Here is a 19,395-nt window from a genome sequence, read left to right on the forward strand (position 1 = left end):
CAAGCATGCATTTTCGATTGTTTTACCCTTCCTAAACCATAAATATTTACAAGGAGACTAATCAACTTGTGAAACTTTGAGCCTCGAACAATGTGACAAAATGTTTCCCTCAGCTGAGTGCACTTGCATTTGACTCAAAAACTCACCTTTTGTCCAACCTCACAATTCATGTGCACTCACTAGAAAGAAAGTCCCAACATCTCAATATTTACAATGACAACAAAAATGGACGAATTCACAAATACACTCACCCTCAAAAAAGAGTTTCAAGTGTTACAACATACCATACCATAAACTTGCCCTTACTTTAATTCATAGCTTTATTCTAAGAACGCTCGGTTGGAGATCCCATAAGGACTTTTTAAGCTTGTAATGTAGGTTTAGGGAAGGGTCGGATAAGTATTTGGGTACAAGTGACTACACCCTCCTTGAACACTAATCACATTTTTCTTTCTTGTTGCTTTTTGCTTCTTTTCAAACCACATAGCCTTCATTAGCTTCAACTTTTCCACTATTTAGCCACCTCAACTACCTCTTTTATTCTCTTCAAGGCTCCTTATGTATAAATAATCACAACTCTTACACTTTTTTTTATATTTTGCTTTTGGAGCTTGAGTAGTTTCACATTTTGAGGTACACTTTCCTACGCTCATTGCACAACCTTGCCAATTTCCGGCTTGACACCACACCCCCAACTTAGGATTTTAGCCTCATTCTCAATGCTCAAGGAGGGACGGGTTCAAAAGAGGGAATTATTTCACAAAAAGGGAAAGGTTTGTAATGAGGTAGCCAAAGAACAGGTTAAAGGCTCAAATGGGGTGACTAGTGATACTATCTGTACAATGGGTGGCTTGAAAGGCTAACTGGTTTTCCAAAAATCACAAAGTCTGCCTAAGGTCATTTCTCTAACCAAATGTAATTATTATAAGCATCGAAAAATCAACCGGGCAAGTTCTAGATGGCAGATGTAAACACAAGAATTATTTACACAAAGAACTCACACACATGGCACACGAACTGTTTGGCTTACACAGTTTGAATCCCTCGAGTCAAAACTTGGCCACTAAAAGCTTTCATCATATATACATGTATAACTCTAGGTAAACATAGAGTCATAGAGCGATCCTCAAGTTCACACAACTGATATCTCTTTTTTTTATATATTAATGGAAGGGTATATGCTATATACAGACACACATGCTTGAAACTAAACAAGTATACCAAACCGGTCAACATGCTTCATTCTACAGTCCTGGTTCTACTATAACACCCTTTGAAAAGAACCTGGCAAAGAAAAACCAAGGGGAATTCATTGCTAATTACTAAAAATGGATAACTATCTACATTTTCATTTTTTTTGTTTATATATATATATATATATATATAAACTATCTACTTGTTTGTCTGTTTTTTCTATACAAGGATAATATATGTACTAAAACCACGAAACATCAATATAGACAGAATCTCGAAACACAATAAAAAAATACATGAGTTTGCTTATATAGCACAAAAACATGAACATGTACAACAGTTGCCACAAAAATATATAGAAGGCTACCACCCCAACTAAAACGCATGCATTGTTCCCAATGCATAAGAACATAAAATAGAGTTTAGGGGCTCCCTGAGGTGCACTAAGCGCTATGGGAGTTGGAAGCCGTCTGAGTGATGGTGGGGTTACCCTCTGATACTGAAGCTAGGACCGATGAGATCTCGGCCTGAGGAGTGACCTCCGCTGATGGAGGAGGGATATCTGGCTGACCCAATACTGGAGCTGGGGCCTGTGAACTGCTAGCCTCGCCCGCTGATGGCTGAGTGGCCGATAGATCTGTAGGGGAGGCCATATCTACTAGTGAATATTGTATTGCTATCTGAATTGCTGCTTGTTCCTCATCCTAAACTATAGAGGCAGCAATCTGCTTGCCCTTCTCCTGAGGGCCATCATCCTCCGTGGACCATGAATCCTCCTCATCCTCTCCCTCGTTTGCCCCACACCCTCGAACTCTATAGAATGTCCGGAATCCTCCTCTGAAGGAATCTCAATATGTGCAGGAGGAGGTGGAGGCTGGGAAGCCCCGGCAGTCGGAGGTGCAATATCTATCATCAGAGTGGAGAAGTCCAGGTCAAAGCCTGGTGCTGCTGTGTCTGCTCTCTACTCACCTTCCTTGGGCAGGAAGGATGATAGATCGAACTCCAAAGTCTTCATCTTGTGGAGGTCGGTCTTCACAGTGGCAACTTTCTCCCGGAGCCTAGGAAAGTCTCTAACCTCACCTCACTCTATTTTCTCAACCCTCAACTCAAGTTGTTGCAGACGATCCCCATAAAATGTTTGTTGTTGTTGGATTGCTGTCACTGAGGACTGAATAGGAGTCAAAGCCTGTTTGATGAGGGTGAGCAAGTTCTTCAGAGGCTAGCCTACCTTAGCAATGGCAGGCTGAGCTATGAGACCAAGCCTCGAAACGGCTGGCAGTGCAGCAGAGGTCTGAGCAGTGGTGGACTGAGAGGCAAGCTGTGAAGTAGAAGTGCATGCAATTGGAACCTGAGGGGACATATGAGCCTAGAAATCTAAAGGTTCTATGTCAACTGTACCTTGAGTCTAAACCTCTTAGGGAGCAACAACATCACTAATGTGCGTGATATCAATATCCTTCAGCGCCTTCCATGTCTTGTCGGTGTGTGGCATAGTGGGGACTTTCACAGCCTTACAAAGGGGTATGATCAAACAGGGGAATGGAAGTGAAGTGGCTACCTGCTTTTCCCAAATCCCTAACTCCTAGAAGATAAGAGCACCCACATCAATCCTTATTCCTTCCATAATGTATGCAATGAGAAGAGCTTTCTCAATGCCTATATCAGTCTCATTTCTTGACGGTACCAGTCGAGAGGTGACAAAGCTAAGCCAAAACTGACCCTCTCGTGTGAGATCCTTCTTGTATATTTTGTGCATAGGGTTGATCCAAGCAGGGGTCCCCTTTGCTATCATAGATGCTATCCAACTCCGCTCATTCTCCCGGATTGCCCATTTGGCGGCATATTCAGCTGTGCCCCGGGCTCCAGTCAGGGATGTAAAACTCATTTATAGTCTCATTGCTGCAGAACACACTCTTCCTCCGAACTAACATAGTATCACAGAAAACCCTGTTGCGCTTGTGATAAGAAGTCCTAGAGGCTCCATGGGTGGCATAAAATTCATGGACAATGGTTTCATTATATTCATCAGGCAGCTCCGTGAAGTGCTCCCATTTTCTTGCCTTGATGTTCTCCCAGATGTGGGGGTACTGCTCTTGTAGCCCATTCATACTCAGTTGTTTTTCGGCCACGATTTTTCATTTGTTCAGCTTTTCTCTATAGAGCTCCCTGGACCCTTCGACCCTAAACCTGAGCTGGAAGTCATCTCCTCGTTTCCTTTGTGCCTCAGCTTGGAGGTCAACTTCGGGCCAAGTCTCCTCCTCATCAGACTGGCAGGGAAATGTAGCAGTAGGGTCCGGTTGCGATCGTTTTGCTTGTTGAGTTTGACGACTGGAGGAGGCCCTTTTTTGGGCAGAGGCTGGATGTTTCCTGGGACCCATATCTGCATAGAAATGAGACGTGAGCAACATGGTAGGCATTAATGAAAAGAAAACAGAAAAACTCAAGAAAAAGTTAAGAGTGCGACAAGTTATGCGATCGCATACCCACTAAGTGGGCCGCAAATGTGTCGCAAACTATCAAGGTAGTCAAATGATCTAAGTATGTGATGGGTTGTGCGATCTCATAACCATCACATACCTGATTGATAAAAAATAAATCACTAAATGTGATAGCAAAATCCACCGCAAAGTTGGAAATGTGATCGCAAAATGGCCGCAGGCAGCATGGTATTAAACTGGGTGTTCTGGGTCAGTATGTGGTGACTTTGCAGTCCGCATATCAATTGTGCGATCACAAAGTCACCACATTTGGTCATCTTCCTCAGCCAGCTAGGGTTCACTTATGCGGCAAAAATACAGACCACATTTTGATTATGCGAGCCGCAAACTTCATCGTTCCCAACGATTGAACTCAACCCTCAACAATGGCGGTCCTAATTTTTACTACCCAGCACCCCAAAACACATTACTTAACCAACATCACATTATGAACAGACATCTAACTATAAAACATAAGCAAGAAGAAAGAAAGAAAAAGAGACATGAAACAACAGCAGGAAAACAAAAACAAGAAAAAATATACAAACTAAAGCTGGCAATGATGGAATTGGGACAAAGAAAACAAACCAGTGACGGGTTTATGAGCACACTTGGAAGATTAGTTCTCGCACTAGCCATTTTGCCTTCTCCATTCCTTTTCTATTATTTTTTTCGTTTTGTTTTGTTTCTGATACATAAAAAAATTCTTTTTGTTTGTTTTGAATGAAGAAATGCGAGGGGTATACCGGAACAATTTGCGGTGGGTAAGTCACTACATAACACACTATGCGACCACATAAGTGTTATGCGGTGGAATCAAGAGAGTTGCTGGAGGGCCAAAAATGCGGTGCACTTTGCGATTGTGTAATCGAAATGCGGTCTGCAAAGTGCACCAACTTACCGCATTTGTATCACCAATTTTAGCCAAACACACTGTGTTGGTTTGCGACCAAAATGCGGTCCGCATAGTGAAAATGCGACCGCATATGTGTAAAAAACTACCCAAGGTGATTTTTCTTCCCCTTTTCATGCAATCTTACCCCCGTGTTATGATCTTTTGAATCCCCTGTACTCTAACACACACTTTAAATTACTCAATTAAATTTATTTAACAAACATTAGAAATTTAAAGGCCAAAAAGGGTGTTACCACACATGGGTTGCCTCCCATGAAGCGCTTGATTTAACGTCGCAGCATGACAAAGTGGGCGTTCCTTTGGATTCACTCATTGGTTGGGCACAGATCATCTTTGAGAGCCAGCTACTCCACCAAATGTTTTTCTCCATCTATGCCCAAGTAATGCTTGACTCGCTGGCCATTCACTTTGAAGGTTTGGCGTCCATCCTCCGAATCTAGTTCCATAGCTCCAAAAGGAGAGACATTTACCACCTTTAATGGACCAGACCATTTTGATTTGAGCTTGCCCGGAAACAATTTGAGCCTTGAGTTAAAGAGCAAAACCAATTCACCCGACTTGAACTCCCTCTTCAAGATCTTTTTGTCATAGACGAACTTCATCCTTTCTTTATACACAGCTGCACTTTCATATGCATGGAAACGGAATTCCTCCATTTCATTGAGTTGTGTTAACCTCAAATTTGCAGCTTCAACCCAGTCCAAGTTCAACCTCTTTAAAGCCCACATGGCTTTGTGCTCCAGTTCTACGGGTATATGACAAGCTTTTCCGAAGACTAACCGATAAGGAGAAGTGACAATAGGAGTTTTGTATGCCGTGTAGTATGCCCACAATGCGTCATCTTACTTCCTTGACCAATCAGTCCTATTTGCATTGACGATCTTTGCCAGAATGCTCTTTATCTCTCGGTTAGAAACTTCAACTTGACCACTTGATTGGGGATGATAAGGTGTGGCCACCTTATATTTGACGCCATATTTCTCTACTAGCCCCGTGAAAGCCTTGTTACAGAAATGAGACCCACCATCACTAAGAATTGCCCTAAGAGTGCCAAACCGAGTGAATATGTTTTTCTTTAAGAATGCGGTCACACTTCTTGACTCGTTGTTTGGTAAGGCAATTACTTAAACCCATTTGGACACATAGTCCACAACCACCAAGATGTATTTCATCCCACAAGATCTTACAAAGGGACCCATAAAATCAATTCCCCACACGTCGAAGATTTCTATCTCCATCACAAAGTGTATTGGCATTTCATGCCTCTTGGAGATTTATCCTTACCTTTGACATTGGTCACAAGCCTTGACCATTTGATTGACATCATGATAGATTGACAGCCAATACTAACCACATTCAAGCACCTTAGCCGCCATTCGATTTCCCCCATGATGATCCCCAACCGATGAGTCGTGGCATGCCTTTAGAATTGACATAATCTCTTTTTCTGGAACACAGCTTCTAATGATGTTGTCAGCACAAACAGGAAACAAGAATAGTTCTCCCGAATAGTATTGCCGACAGTCTCTCAAGAACTTCTTCTTTTGATAGGATTTCAATCCCTCCGAAATAAGGTCACTCACCAAGTAGTTAGCAATATCGGCATTCCAAGGAGCAAAAGTGCTAGATAGTGCCAATATGTGTTCATCCGGGAATGCATCATTGATTCCAAGATCTCCCTTTGGCCTTCCCGCCTCTTCAAGCCTTGATAAATGATCCGCTACTTGATTTTGAGTTCCCTTGCGATCCTTGACCTCGAAGTCAAATTCTTGCAACAACAAGACCCAACGAATCAACCGAGGCTTTGCATCTTTCTTTTCCATGATATAGCGAAAAGCAGCATGATCTGTGTATACTATCACCTTGGATCCCAACAAATAAGCCCGAAACTTCTCAAAGGCATAAGCAATGTCAAGAAGTTCTTGCTCAGTCACCGTGTAATTCATTTGCGCCCCATTGAGTGTCTTGCTCACATAACAGACCGGGTGGAGAACCTTGTTGTGACATTGGCCAAGCATTGTTCCAATAGCTACACCACTGGTGTCACACATGAACTCGAAAGGAAAAGACCAATCAGGTGTGACAATAATAGGTGTCGTGGTGAGCCTTTGCTTCAATTCCTCAAAGGCTTTGAGGCATTTCTCGTCAAACACAAATTTGGCATCTTTCTCAAGGAGTTTGCACATAGGATTTGCAATCTTGGAAAAATCTTTGATGAAACGCCTATAGAACCCCGCATGCCCTAAGAAACTTCGGACACCTTTAACAGAAATAGGTGGAGGAAGCTTGGAAATGATCTCGATCTTCGCCCGGTCAACCTCTATGCCATGTTTTGAAAGTTTATGCCCCAATACAATGCCTTCATCCACCATGAAATGACATTTCTCCCAGTTAAGCACAAGGTTGGTCTCCTCACACCTCATAAGCACTTGTCTAAGATTAAGGAGACAATGATCAAAAGAGTCACCTACCACCGAAAACTCATCCATGAAAACCTCTAGAAAATCCTCCACCATGTCGGAGAAAATGGACATCATGCATCTTTGAAAAGTAGCCGGAGCATTGCACATGCATCCGGGTAAAGGCAAAAGTTCATAAGGACAAGTGAATGTCGTCTTCTCTTGATCCTCCAATGCTGTGTTGATTTAGTTGTAGCTGGAATATCCATCAAGGAAACAATAGAATGACCTTCCCGCTAGACGATCAAGCATTTAATCAATAAAAGGCATAGGGAAATGGTCTTTACATGTGGCACTATTGAGCTTCCGATAATCCATACACACCCTCCAACCGGTCAACGTTCTTGTTGGGATGAGTTCATTTTTCTCATTTTCAATTATGGTCATGCGTCCCTTTTTCGGCACACATTGCACCAGTCTCACCCAAGAACTATCGGCAATAGGGTAGACTACCCCGACATCCAACCACTTGATGATTTCTTTCTTTACCACCTCTTGCATGGACGGGTTCAACCGTCGTTGATGTTCCACACTTGGTTTCGTCTCACTCTCCAATTGGATCTTGTGTTTACAAATTCTGAGGGGAATCCCTCGGATATCCGCAATTGTCCATCCAATAGCTTGCCTATGCTCCTTCAATACTTCAAACAATTGTTCTACCTGCACATCATTCAACAAAGAAAAAACAATTACCGGTAAAATATCATTTGAGCCAAGAAATTTATACCTCAAGTATGGTGGAAGTAGTTTGAGCTCTAGTTGCAGTGGCTCAATAATAGAAGGTTTTGCGGGAGGAGTGGCTCTATTCTCCAAGTCGAGAGAGAGCTTTGCTGGAGCATAAGTGTAGGACCCAAGCCCCTCCAATGCATTTACCGATTCCATATATCCTTCCATATCTTCACCATCAAAGTTCACCAAAATAGCTGCCAATGCCTCACTAAGGCATTGTTCTTCCATCTTCAATTCAACCGCATCTTCCACTTAATCAACAACATCAATCACCAAGATGCTCTCATATTCATGTGGTAGTTTCATACCCTTGCTTTCTTGGAATGTGACCTCTTCATTATTCACACAAAATTTGATCTCATTCCGTTCCGAATCCATTAATGCTCTTTCTGTGGCTAGGAATGGTCTCCCCAAAATGATAGGGATCTCTTTGTCAACTGCACAATCAAGTATTACGAAATCGGCGGGTAAATGAAACTTTCCCACTTTAACAAGCACATCATCAACTATTCCCACCGGTCTCTTTATGGAACGATCGGCCATTTGCAATCTCATACTTGTGGGCCTTGGCATACCTGACCCTTCTTGCTTGTAAATGGCAAGAGGCATCAAGTTGATGCTAGTCCCATTATCACAAAGGGCTCTTGCAAAGTCATGTGCCCCAATAGTACAAGGAATGGTAAAAGCTCCCAGGCCTTCTTTCTTTTGAACGGTAGATGTTGCAATGATGGAACTAACCCGTTGAGTCACATTCACCACTTCATTTTTGGTGGTTCTCTTCTTGGTAATCAAATCTTTCAAATATTTAGCAAAACCCGAGATTTCTTAAAATGCTTCCACAAATGGAATATTCACCGATAATTGCTTGAGAATGTCATAGAACTTTCGAGTTTGCTATCAACAAACTTCCTAGCAAGTTTTTGAGGGAATAGAGGAGGAGGCCTTGGAATAGGTAGTAGAGTTTTTGGTGTCTCTTTTACCTTTTCCTTTACCTCGTCCCAATTTTCTTGTTGCAGTTTCAACTCTTCCGGAACCTTTTCAACTTCAACAACCCTTGGCTCTTCAACCTCAACTTCATGTTCTGACTCTTCAACTTCAACCACTTATTCACTCCCTCCTTGTATTACCTTCCCACTCCGAGTAGTAATCGCCATGACATGAGAAGTTGGACCATTTCCACTACCCTTGGGGTTCGCAATTGTGTCACTTGGAAGTGTCCCTTTTTGCTTCGGATTTTGTTCCCTAGAGAGGTCTCTCATTTGCATCTCCATTTTTTGATTGGATGCGATATGAGAACCAACAAGCTCGATAATATTCCTCATAGAAGTGTCGGACTTCTCTTGATTTTGCAACACTCGTTCAAGCATGCCTTCCAATTTAGACTCACTCGAGGAACCTTGATTTGAATATTGACCCTTTGGAGGAACATAAGGGTTTGAACTCTAATTTGGGAAGTTGTTATTGTTGTTGTTCCAATTACCTTGATTTGAGCTGCCTTGGTCATTTCTCCACTGTTGGTTTCCTTGCCCTTGTGAGTGAGGCCTCCATTGATTTTGTTATCCTTGACCTTGGTATTGTTTGCTTTGATATCCACCTTGAGAGTTGTTGTAATAGTTTGCTTCCTCAAAGTCTTCATTTGATAAGGGTTGCACATCTTCCACCACATTTACTTTCTTCGTTTGGCTTTCTATGAACATCGTTGTCAGCACATTGACATTTGTGGCAAGCCCTGCAATCACTTGATCCCTCTCTTGGTTTTCCTTGATCATGGTGGTCAAGGAAGGAGACCCATATGCAATTCCACCCGTAGTGTCCTCTGAGTGCCATGCCTGATTATGCTTTGCCATTTTGTCAAGCATTTGTGTGACCCTTGCGAATGATTTGTCCATGAAAGATCCGTCAGTTTCATTCTTGGCTATAGATTGGTTCATAGGATCCAAGCCCATGTAGAATTTTTCCAACAAGATAGAATCTAGAAAACTATGGTTGGGAGACCTCACCAAATATAACTTGAACCGATCCCATGCCTCATGTAGATGTTCTCCCTTCTCCCGGTACTTGCTTGAAAAAGAAAATTTTATCTCGGAGCTCAGACTTCTTACTTTGCGGGAACAATTTTGCTAAGAATTCCCGGACAAGTTCAGGCCAAGAATGAATTGAGTTTGGTGGCATATTCTGAAGCCATTTCCTTGCGTCCCCAGCTAGTGAAACCTTAGAGCATCATCCGAGACGTTGTTCTTCTTATGCATCGCACACACACCCAAGAAGTTCCTAAGATGTTGTGTCGGATCATCATCAGTGAAATTCCTAACCCCCCTCTTTGAGCATAAGGATTAAACCATGTTCCATCTTGAAAGTTGCAGCGCCAACAGCCGGAGGTACAATAGCATTTGTATCCTCAATATACTCCTTTCTGTCCGCAAAAGGATTTTCTTCCATTTCCGCCTCCATTTCTTCTTCATATTCGGCCATGTTTTCCTATCAACACCAAGCAAAACAAGCAAAGTGTGATGGGATAGACTAAGACATAAAGTAAAGCACACAGCCAAAATTTGATACGCTCAAATTACACTTTAATTAAATAGTGTAAGGAGGTCGGTGTCAAATATAATAACCAACAAGGTTGGGGTCGAATCCCACAGGGAATAGGTGTGAAAAGGTTACTCAAACAGTATGTTACTTGACTAAAGTCGTAATCTATTCGGTTAATGGTAACAAGAGTATGAATTGAGTTTGGTTTAGTGAATAACTAATTGTGATACTGAGAGTGTAAATAATTTGATTAAAGAAACCAAGGTTGTGTCCCTTTTGATGAAGTGTAATGCTATCGGTGTTAATGTGATATATTTCTAATGGAAGGTTCTTTTGATATGCAAATAATTTCTAAATGACTACCCAATATTTTCCAATAGTTGGGTAGTATTTCCTCTTTACGAATTTTCCAAATATAAAAGAGTTGCAATTACGAATAATCAATATATACCAAATAAAATCCACTTATTCCTAAGCTATTCTATTAAAATCCACTTATCGCCCGCTGATGGCTGAGTGGCCGATAGATCTGCAGGGGCGTCCATATCTACTAGCGAATGTTGTATTGCTATCTGAATTGCTGCTTGTTCCTCGTCCTCATATGTAGAGACAACAATCTACTTGCCCTTCTCCTGAGAGCCATCATCCTCCGTGGACCATGAATCCTCCTCATCCTCTCCCTCATCTGCCCCCAAACACTCGGACTCTATAGAATGTTCGGATTCCTCCTTGGAAGGAATCTCAATATGTGCAGGAGGAGGTAGAGGCTGGGAAGCCCTGGCAGTCGGAGGTGCAATATCTGTCATCAGAGTGGAGAAGTCCAGGTCAAAGCCTGGTGCTGCTGTGTCTGCTCTCTACTCACCATCCTTGGGCAGGAAGGATGATAGATCGAACTCCAAAGTCTGCATCTTGTGGAGGTCGGTCTTCATAGTGGAAAATTCCTCCCGGAGCCTAGGCATGTCACTAATCTCACATCGTTCTATCTTCTCAACCCTGAACTCAAACTGTTGCAGACTATCCCCGTAAAATGTTTGCTATTGTTGGATTACTGTCACTGAGGACTGAATAGGAGTCAAAGCCTGTTTGATGAGGGTGGGCAAGTTCTTCAGAGGCTGGCCTACCTTAGCATTGGCATGCTGAGCTATGAGACCAAGCCTCGAAATAGCTGGCAGTGCAGCAGAGGTCTGAGCAGTGGTGGACTGAGAGGCAGGCTGTGAAGTAGAAGTGCATGCAATTGGAACACGAGGGGACACAGGAGCCTGGGAATCTGAAGCTTCTACGTCAACTGGACCCTGAGTTTGAACCTCTTAGGGAGCAACAACATCACTAATGCGCATGATATCAATATCCTTCAGCACCTTCCCTGTCTTGTTGGTGTATGGCATAGTGGGGACTTTCATAGCCTTACAGAGGGCTGTGATCAAACAGGGGAATGGAAGTGAAGTGGCTACCTTCTTTTCCCAAATCCCTGACTCCCAGAAGATAAGAGCACCCACATCAATCTTGATTCCCGCCATAATGCATGCAATGAGAAGAGCTTTCTCAATGCCTATATCAGTCTTATTTCTTGACGGTATCAGTCGAGAGGTGACGAAGCTAAGCCAAAACAAACCCTCTCGTGTGAGATCCTCCTTGTATATTTTGTGCACAGGGTTGATCCAGGCAGGGGTCCCCTTTGCTATCATAGATGCTATCTAACACCGCTCATTCTCCCGGTTTTCCCATTAGGCGGCATATTCAGCTGTGCCTGGGCTCCATTCAGGGATATAAAACTCATTTATAGTCTCATTGCTGCAGAACACACTCTTCCCCCGAACTAACATAGTATCACAAAAAACCCTGTTGCGCTTGCGATGAGCAGTCCTAGAGGCTCCATAGGAAGCATAAAATTTATGGACAATGGTTTCATTATATTCATCAGGCAACTTCGTGAAGCGCTCCCATTTTCTTGCATTGATGTTCTCCCAGATGTGGGGATACTGCTCTTGTAGCCCATTCATACTCAGTTGTTTTTCGACCAGGAATTTTCATGTGTTCAACCCTTCTCTATAAAGCTCCCTGGACCCTTCGACCCTAAACTTGAGTTGGAAGTCATCTCCTCGTTTCCTTCGTGCCTCAGCTTGGAGGTTAACTTCGGGCCAAGTCTCCTCCTCATCAGACTGGGAGGGAAGTGTAGCAGTAGGTTCTGGTCACGATCGTTTTGCTTGTTGAGTTTGACGACTGGAGGAGGCCCTTTTTTGAGCAGAGGCTGGATGTTTCCTAGGACCCATATCTGCTCAGAAAGGAGACGTGAGCAACATGGTAGGCATTAATAAAAAGAAAACAGAAAAACTCAAGAAAAGTTAAGAGTGCGACAAGTTATACGATCGCATACCCACTAATTGAGCCGCAAACATGTCGCAAACTATCAAGCTAGTCAAATGATCTAAATATGCAATGGGCTGTGCGATCGCATAACCACTATGCGGTTCGCATAACCATCATATACCTGATTGATCAAAAAAACAAAATCACTAAATGCGATTGCAAACTCCACCGCAATGTTGGAAATGTGATCGCAAAATGGTCGCAGACAACATGGTATTGAACTGGGTGTTCTGGGTCAGTATATGGTGACTTTGTGGTCTGCATATCAATTATGCAATTGCAAAGTCACCGCATTTGGTCATCTTCCTTAACCAGCTAGGGTTCACTTATGCGGTAGAAATGCGGACCACATTTTGATTATGCGGGCCGTAAACTTCATCGTTCCCAATGATTGAACTCAACCCTCAACAATGACGGTCCTAATTTTTACTACCCAACACCCCAAAACACATTACTTAACCAACATCATATTATGAACAGACATCTAACTACAAAACATAAGCAAGATGAAAGAAAGAAAAAGAGACATGAAACAACAACATGAAAACAAAAACAAGAACAAATGTACAAACTAAAGCTGGCAATGATGGAATAGGGACAAAGAAAACATACCAGTGACGGGGTTAGGAGCACACTTGGAAGATTAGTTCACGCACTAGCCGTTTTGCCTTATCCGTTCCTTTTCTCTCTTTTTTTTCATTTTGTTTTGTTTCTGATAAATAAAAAAATTCTTTTTGTTTGTTTTGAATGAAGAAATGCAAGGGGTATACCTGAACGATTTGCGGTGGGTAAGTCACCACATAACACACTATGTGACCGCATAAGTGTTATGCGGTGGAATCAAGAGAGTTGCTGGAGGGCCAAAAATGCGGTGCACTTTGCGATTGCATAGTGGAAATACGGTCTGCAAAGTGCACCAACTTGCCGCATTTGTATCACCAATTTTAGCCAAACACACTTTGTTGGTTTGCGACCAAAATGCGGTCCGCATAGAGAAAATGCGACCTCATATGTGTAGAAAACTACCCAAGGTGATTTTTCTTCCCCTTTTCATGCAATCTTACCCCGTGTTATGATTGTTTGAATCCCCTGCACTCTAACACACACTTTAAATTACTCAATTAAATCTATCTAACAAAAATTAGAAATTTAAAGGCCAAAAAGGGTGTTACCACACATGGGTTGCATCCCATGAAGTGCTTGATTTAACGTCGCAGCATGACGATGTTGGCGTTCCTTTGAATTCACTCATTAGTTGGGAACATACCCTCTTTGAGAACTAGCTACTCCACAAAATGTTTTTCTCCATCTGTGCCCAAGTAATGCTTGACTCGCTGGCCATTCACTTTGAAGGTTCAGAGTCCATCCTCCGATTCTGGTTCCACAACTCCAAAAGAAGAGACATTTACCACCTTGAACGGACCGTACCATTTTGATTTGAGCTTGCCCGGAAATAATTTGAGCCTTGAGTTAAAGAGAAAAACCAAGTCACCCGAATTGAACTCCTTCTTCAACATTTTTTTGTCGTGGACGAACTTCATCCTTTCTTTATACACAACTGCACTTTCATATGCATGGAAACGGAATTCCTCCATTTCATTGAGTTGTGTTAACCTCAAATTTGCAGCTTCAGCCAAGTCCAAGTTCAACCTCTTCAGAGCCCACATGGCTTTGTGTTCCAGTTCTACGGGTAGATGACAAGCTTTGCTGAAGACTAACCGATAAATAGAAGTGCCAATAGGAGTTTTGTATGCCTTGCGGTTTGCCCACAATGCGTCATCTAGCTTCCTTGACCAATCGGTCCTATTTGCATTGACGGTCTTTGCCAGAATACTCTTTATCTCTCGGTTGGAAACTTCAACTTGACCACTTGATTGGGGAAGATAAGGTGTGGCCACCTTATATTTGACGCCATATTTCTCTACTAGCCTCGTGAAAGCCTTGTTACAGAAATGAGACCCACCATCACTAAGAATTGCCCTAAGAGTGCCAAACCGAGTGAATATGTTTTTCTTTAAGAATGCGGTCACACTTCTTGCCTCGTTATTTGGTAAGGAAATTACTTCAACCCATTTAAACACATAGTCCGCAACCACCAAGATGTATTTCATCCCACACGAGCTTACAAAGGGACCCATAAAATCAATTCCTCACACGTCGAAGATTTCTATATCCATCACAAAGTGTATTGGCATTTCATGCCACTTGGAGATTGATCCTTTCCTTTGACATTGGTCACAAGCCTTGTCCATTTGATTGGCATCATGATATATTGATAGCCAATACTAACCACATTCAAGCACCTTAGCCGCCATTCGATTTCTCCCATGATGACCCCCAACCAATGAGTCGTGGCATGCCTTTAGAATTGGCATAATCTCTTCTTTTAGAACACACCTTCTAATGATGTTGTCAGCACAAACACGAAACAAGAATGGTACTTCCGAATAGTAAAACCGACAGTCTCTCAAGAACTTCTTCTTTTGATAGGATTCCAATCCCTCTGGAATAAGGTCACTCACCAAGTAGTTAGCAATATCGGCATACCAAGGAGCAAAAGTGCTAGATAGTGCCAATATGTGTTCATCCGGTAATGTATCATTGATTTCAAGATCTCCCTTTGGCCTTCCTGCCTCTTCAAGCCTTTATAAATGATCCCACTTGATTTTGAGTTCCTTTCCGATCCTTGACCTCGAAGTCAAATTCTTGCAACAACAAGACCTAGCGAATCAACCGAGGCTTTGCATCTTTCTTTGCCATGAGATAGCGAAGAGAAGCATGATCTGTGTATACTATCACCTTGGATCCCAACAAATAAGCCCAGAACTTTTCAAAGGCATAGGCAATGGTAAGAAGTTCTTGCTCAATCACCATGTAATTCATTTGCACCCCATTGAGTGTCTTGCTCGAATAATAGACCGGGTGGGGAACCTTGTTGTGACGTTGGCCAAGCATTGTTCCAATAGCTACACCACTGGCGTCACACATGAGCTCGAAAGGAAGAAACTAATCAGGTGTGACAATAATAGGTGTCGTGGTGAGCCTTTGCTTCAATTCCTCAAAGGCTTTGAGGCATTTCTCGTCAAACACAAATTTGGCATCTTTCTCAAGGAGTTTGCACATAGGATTTGCAATATTGGAAAAATCCTTGATGAAACGCCTATAGAACCCGGCATGCCCTAAGAAAATTCGGACACCTTTAACGGAAGTAGGTGGAGGAAGCTTGGAAATGATCTCGATATTCGCCCGGTCAACCTCTATGCCATGTTTTGAAAGTTTATGCCCCAATACAATGCCTTCATCCACCATGAAATGGCATTTCTCCTAGTTAAGCACAAGGTTGGTCTCCTCACACCTCTTAAGCACTTGTCTAAGATTGTGGAGACAATGCTCAAAAGAGTTACCTACCATCAAAAACTCATCCATGAAAACCTCTAGAAAATCCTCCACCATGTCGAAGAAAATGGACATCATGCATCTTTGAAAAGTAGCCGGAGCATTGCACAGGCATCCGGCTAAACGCAAAAGTTCCATAAGGGAAAGTGAATGTCGTCTTCTCTTGATCCTCCAATGCTATGTTGATTTGGTTGTAGCTGGAATATCCATAAAGGAAACAATAGAATGACCTTCCCGCTAGACGATTAAGCATTTGATCAATAAAAGGCATAGGGAAATGGTCTTTACATGTGGCACTATTGAGCTTCCGATAATCCATACACACCCTCCAACCGATCACCGTTCTTGTTAGGATGAGCTCATTTTTATCATTTTCAATTATGGTCATGCCTCCCCTTTTCGGCACACATTGCACCGAGCTCACCCAAGAACTATCGGCAATAGGGTAGACTACCCCGGCATCCAACCACTTAATGATTTCTTTCTTTACCACCTCTTGCATGGAAGGGTTCAACCGTCGTTGATATTCCACACTTGGTTCGTCTCACTCTCCAATTGGATCTTGTGATTGCAAATTCTAGGGGGAATCCCTCAGATATCCGCAATTGTCCATCCAATAGCTTGCCTATGCTCCTTCAAGACTTCAAACAATTGTTCTACCTGCACATCATTCAATAAAGAAGAAATGATTATTGGTAAAGTATCATTTGAGCCAAGAAATTTATACCTCAGGTGTGGTGGAAGTGGTTTGAGCTCTAGTTGTGGTGTCTCAATAATAGAAGGTTTTGCGGGAGGAGTGGCTCTATTCTCCAAGTCGAGAGAGAGCTTTGCTGGAGCATAAGTGTAGGACCTAAGCCCCTCCAATGCATTTACCGATTCCATATATCCTTCCATATCTTCACCATCAAAGTTCACCAAAATAGCTGCCAACGCCTCACTAAGGCATTGTTCTTCCATCTTCAATTTAACCGCATCTTCAACTTAATCAACAACATCAATCATCAAGATGCTCTCATATTCATGTGGTAGTTTCATACCCTTGCTTGCTTGGAATGTGACCTCTTCATCATTCACACAAAATTTGATCTCATTCTATTCTGAATCTATTAATGCTCTTCCTGTGGCTAGGAATGGTCTCCCCAAAATGATAGGGATCTCTTTGTCAACTGCACTATCAAGGATTACGAAATCGGCGAGTAAATGAAACTTTCCCACTTTAACAAGCACATCATCAACAATTCCCACCGGTCTCTTTATGGAACGATCGGCCATTTGCAATCTCATACTTGTGGGCCTTGGCATACCTAACCCTGCTTGCTTGTAAATGGCAAGAGGCATCAAGTTGATGCTAGCCCCATTATCACAAAGGGCTCTTGCAAAGTCATGTGCCCCAATAGTACAAAGAATGGTAAAAGCTCCCAGGTCTTCTTTCTTTTGAATGGTAGATGTTGCAATGATGGAACTAACCCGGTGAGTCACATTCACCACTTCATTTTTGGTGGTTCTCTTCTTGGTAATCAAATCTTTCAAATATTTAGCAAAACCCGGCATCTCTTGAAATGCTTCCACAAATGGAATATTCACCGATAATTGCTTGAGCATGTCATAGAACTTTTCCTTTTTTCTATCAACCTTCCGAGCAAGTCTTTGAGAGAATGGAGGAGGAGGTCTAGGAATAGGTGGTAGAGTTTTTGGTGTCTTTTTTACCTTTTCCTTTACCTCGTCCCAATTTTCTTGTTGCACTTTCAACTCTTCCGGAACCTTTTCAACTTCAACAACCCTTGGCTCTTCAACCTCAACTTCATGTTCAGACACTTCAACTTCAACCACTTGTTCACTCCCTCCTAGTAGTACCTTCCCACTCCGAGTAGTAATCGCCATGACATGACAAGTTGGACCACTTCCACTACCCTTGGGGTTCGCAATTGTGTCATTTGGAAGTATCGCTTTTTGCTTCGGATTTTGTTCCCTAGAGAGGTATCTCATTTCCATCTCCAATTTTTGATTGGATGCGGTATGATAACAACCAAGCTCGGTAATATTCCTCATAGAAGTGTCTTACTTCTCTTGATTTTGCAACATCCATTCAAGCATGCCTTCCAACATAGACTCACTCGAGGAACCTTGATTTGAATATTGACCCTTTGGAGGAACATAAGGGTTTGAACTCCGATTTGGGAAGTTGTTATAGTTGTTACAATTACCTTGATTTGAGCCGCCTTGGTCATTTCTCCACTGTTGGTTTCCTTGCCCTTGCGAGTGAGGACTCCATTGATTTTGTTATACTTGACCTTGGTATTGTTTGCTTTGATATCCACCTTGAGAGTTGTTGACATAGTTTGCCTCCTCAAAGTCTTCATTTGATAAGGGTTGCACATCTTCCACCACATTTACTTTCTTCATTTGGCTTTCTATGAACATCTTTGTCAACACATTGACATTTGTGGCAAGCCCTGCAATCACTTGATCCCTCTCTTGGTTTTCCTTGATCATGGTTGTTAAGAAAGGAGACCCATATGCAATTCCACCTGTGGTGTCCTCTGAGTGCCATGCCTGATTATGCTTTGCCATTTTGTCAAGCATTTGTGTGACCCTTGCGAATGATTTGTCCATGAAAGTTCCGTCAGCTGCATTGTTGGCTATAGATTGGTTCATAGGATCCAAGCCTATGTAGAATTTTTCCAACAAGATAGAATCCGAAAAACCATGGTTGGGAGACCTCACCAAATATAACTTGAACCAATCCCATGCCTCATGTAGATGTTCTCCCGGTACTTGCTTGAAAAAGAAAATTTTATCTCGGAGCTCAGACTTCTTACTTGCGGGAACCATTTAGCTAAGAATGCCCAGACAAGTTCAGGCCAAGAATGAATTGAGTTTCGTGGCATATTCTGAAGCCATTTCCTTGCATCCCCAGCTAGTGAGTATTTGAAGCACCTCAACCTTAGAGCATCATCCGAGACGTTGTTCTGCTTATGCATCGCACACACACCCAAGAAGTTCCTAAGATGTTGTGTCGGATCATCATCAGTGGAATTCCTGAAAACCCCCTCCGCTTTGAGCATAAGGATTAAACCATGTTCCACCTTGAAAGTTGCAGCGCCAAAGGCCGGAGGTACAATAGCATTTATATCCTCAATATACTCCTCTATGTCCGCAAAAGGATTTTCTTCCATTTCCGCCTCCATTTCTTCTTCATATTCGGCCATGTTTTCCTATCAACACCAAGCAAAACAAGCAAAGTGTGATGGGATAGACTAAGATGTAAAGTAAAGCACACACTGATTAGTAATTTCAAATCCGTATTCCCTGGCAATGGCGCCAA

At 42.4% G+C, this 19,395-nt stretch overlaps 4 protein-coding genes across 4 annotated transcripts; all 4 read right to left on the bottom strand.

The window, feature by feature from the left end:
• Window positions 1-4,931: 4,931 nt before the first annotated feature.
• Window positions 4,932-5,315, bottom strand: LOC142163368 (uncharacterized). The gene has a single exon (XM_075220643.1). The coding sequence runs from the start codon at window positions 5,313-5,315 to the stop codon at window positions 4,932-4,934; it is 384 nt and encodes a 127-aa protein (XP_075076744.1).
• A 2,712-nt stretch (window positions 5,316-8,027) lies between these two features.
• On the bottom strand, window positions 8,028-9,046 carry LOC142163369 (uncharacterized). The gene is made up of 2 exons (XM_075220644.1): window positions 8,903-9,046; window positions 8,028-8,477 (listed from the first exon to the last, which is right to left on the bottom strand). The coding sequence occupies exons 1-2, from the start codon at window positions 9,044-9,046 to the stop codon at window positions 8,028-8,030; spliced, it is 594 nt and encodes a 197-aa protein (XP_075076745.1).
• Window positions 9,047-14,029: 4,983 nt separating this feature from the next.
• Window positions 14,030-15,662, bottom strand: LOC142163370 (uncharacterized). Its single transcript, XM_075220646.1, has 3 exons — window positions 15,409-15,662; window positions 15,072-15,317; window positions 14,030-14,654 (listed from the first exon to the last, which is right to left on the bottom strand). The coding sequence occupies exons 1-3, from the start codon at window positions 15,660-15,662 to the stop codon at window positions 14,030-14,032; spliced, it is 1,125 nt and encodes a 374-aa protein (XP_075076747.1).
• A 1,500-nt stretch (window positions 15,663-17,162) lies between these two features.
• Window positions 17,163-18,062, bottom strand: LOC142163371 (uncharacterized). The gene is made up of 2 exons (XM_075220647.1): window positions 17,655-18,062; window positions 17,163-17,501 (listed from the first exon to the last, which is right to left on the bottom strand). The coding sequence occupies exons 1-2, from the start codon at window positions 18,060-18,062 to the stop codon at window positions 17,163-17,165; spliced, it is 747 nt and encodes a 248-aa protein (XP_075076748.1).
• Window positions 18,063-19,395: the final 1,333 nt, after the last annotated feature.

This window comes from Nicotiana tabacum, chromosome 8, assembly GCF_000715075.1.
Source record: "Nicotiana tabacum cultivar K326 chromosome 8, ASM71507v2, whole genome shotgun sequence".
NCBI classification, from domain to species: domain Eukaryota; kingdom Viridiplantae; phylum Streptophyta; class Magnoliopsida; order Solanales; family Solanaceae; genus Nicotiana; species Nicotiana tabacum.

What these genes read in the sequence shown, in the direction of transcription:
- LOC142163368 (XM_075220643.1), bottom strand. Translation starts at nt 5,315, where the DNA reads ATGTGGGCTTTAAAGAGGTTGAACTTGGACTGGGTTGAAGCTGCAAAT.
- LOC142163369 (XM_075220644.1), bottom strand. Translation starts at nt 9,046, where the DNA reads ATGGAGATGCAAATGAGAGACCTCTCTAGGGAACAAAATCCGAAGCAA. An exon ending in TTACTACTCGGAGTGGGAAG is followed by an intron (nt 8,478 to 8,902) that starts GTAATACAAGGA and finishes ACCGTTCAAAAG; the next exon opens with AAAGAAGGCCTGGGAGCTTT.
- LOC142163370 (XM_075220646.1), bottom strand. Translation starts at nt 15,662, where the DNA reads ATGTGTGACGCCAGTGGTGTAGCTATTGGAACAATGCTTGGCCAACGT. An exon ending in AAGAAAGATGCAAAGCCTCG is followed by an intron (nt 15,318 to 15,408) that starts GTTGATTCGCTA and finishes TCATTTATAAAG; the next exon opens with GCTTGAAGAGGCAGGAAGGC. An exon ending in GCTGACAACATCATTAGAAG is followed by an intron (nt 14,655 to 15,071) that starts GTGTGTTCTAAA and finishes TGGCACTCTTAG; the next exon opens with GGCAATTCTTAGTGATGGTG.
- LOC142163371 (XM_075220647.1), bottom strand. Translation starts at nt 18,062, where the DNA reads ATGGAAATGAGATACCTCTCTAGGGAACAAAATCCGAAGCAAAAAGCG. An exon ending in ACATGCTCAAGCAATTATCG is followed by an intron (nt 17,502 to 17,654) that starts GTGAATATTCCA and finishes ACCATTCAAAAG; the next exon opens with AAAGAAGACCTGGGAGCTTT.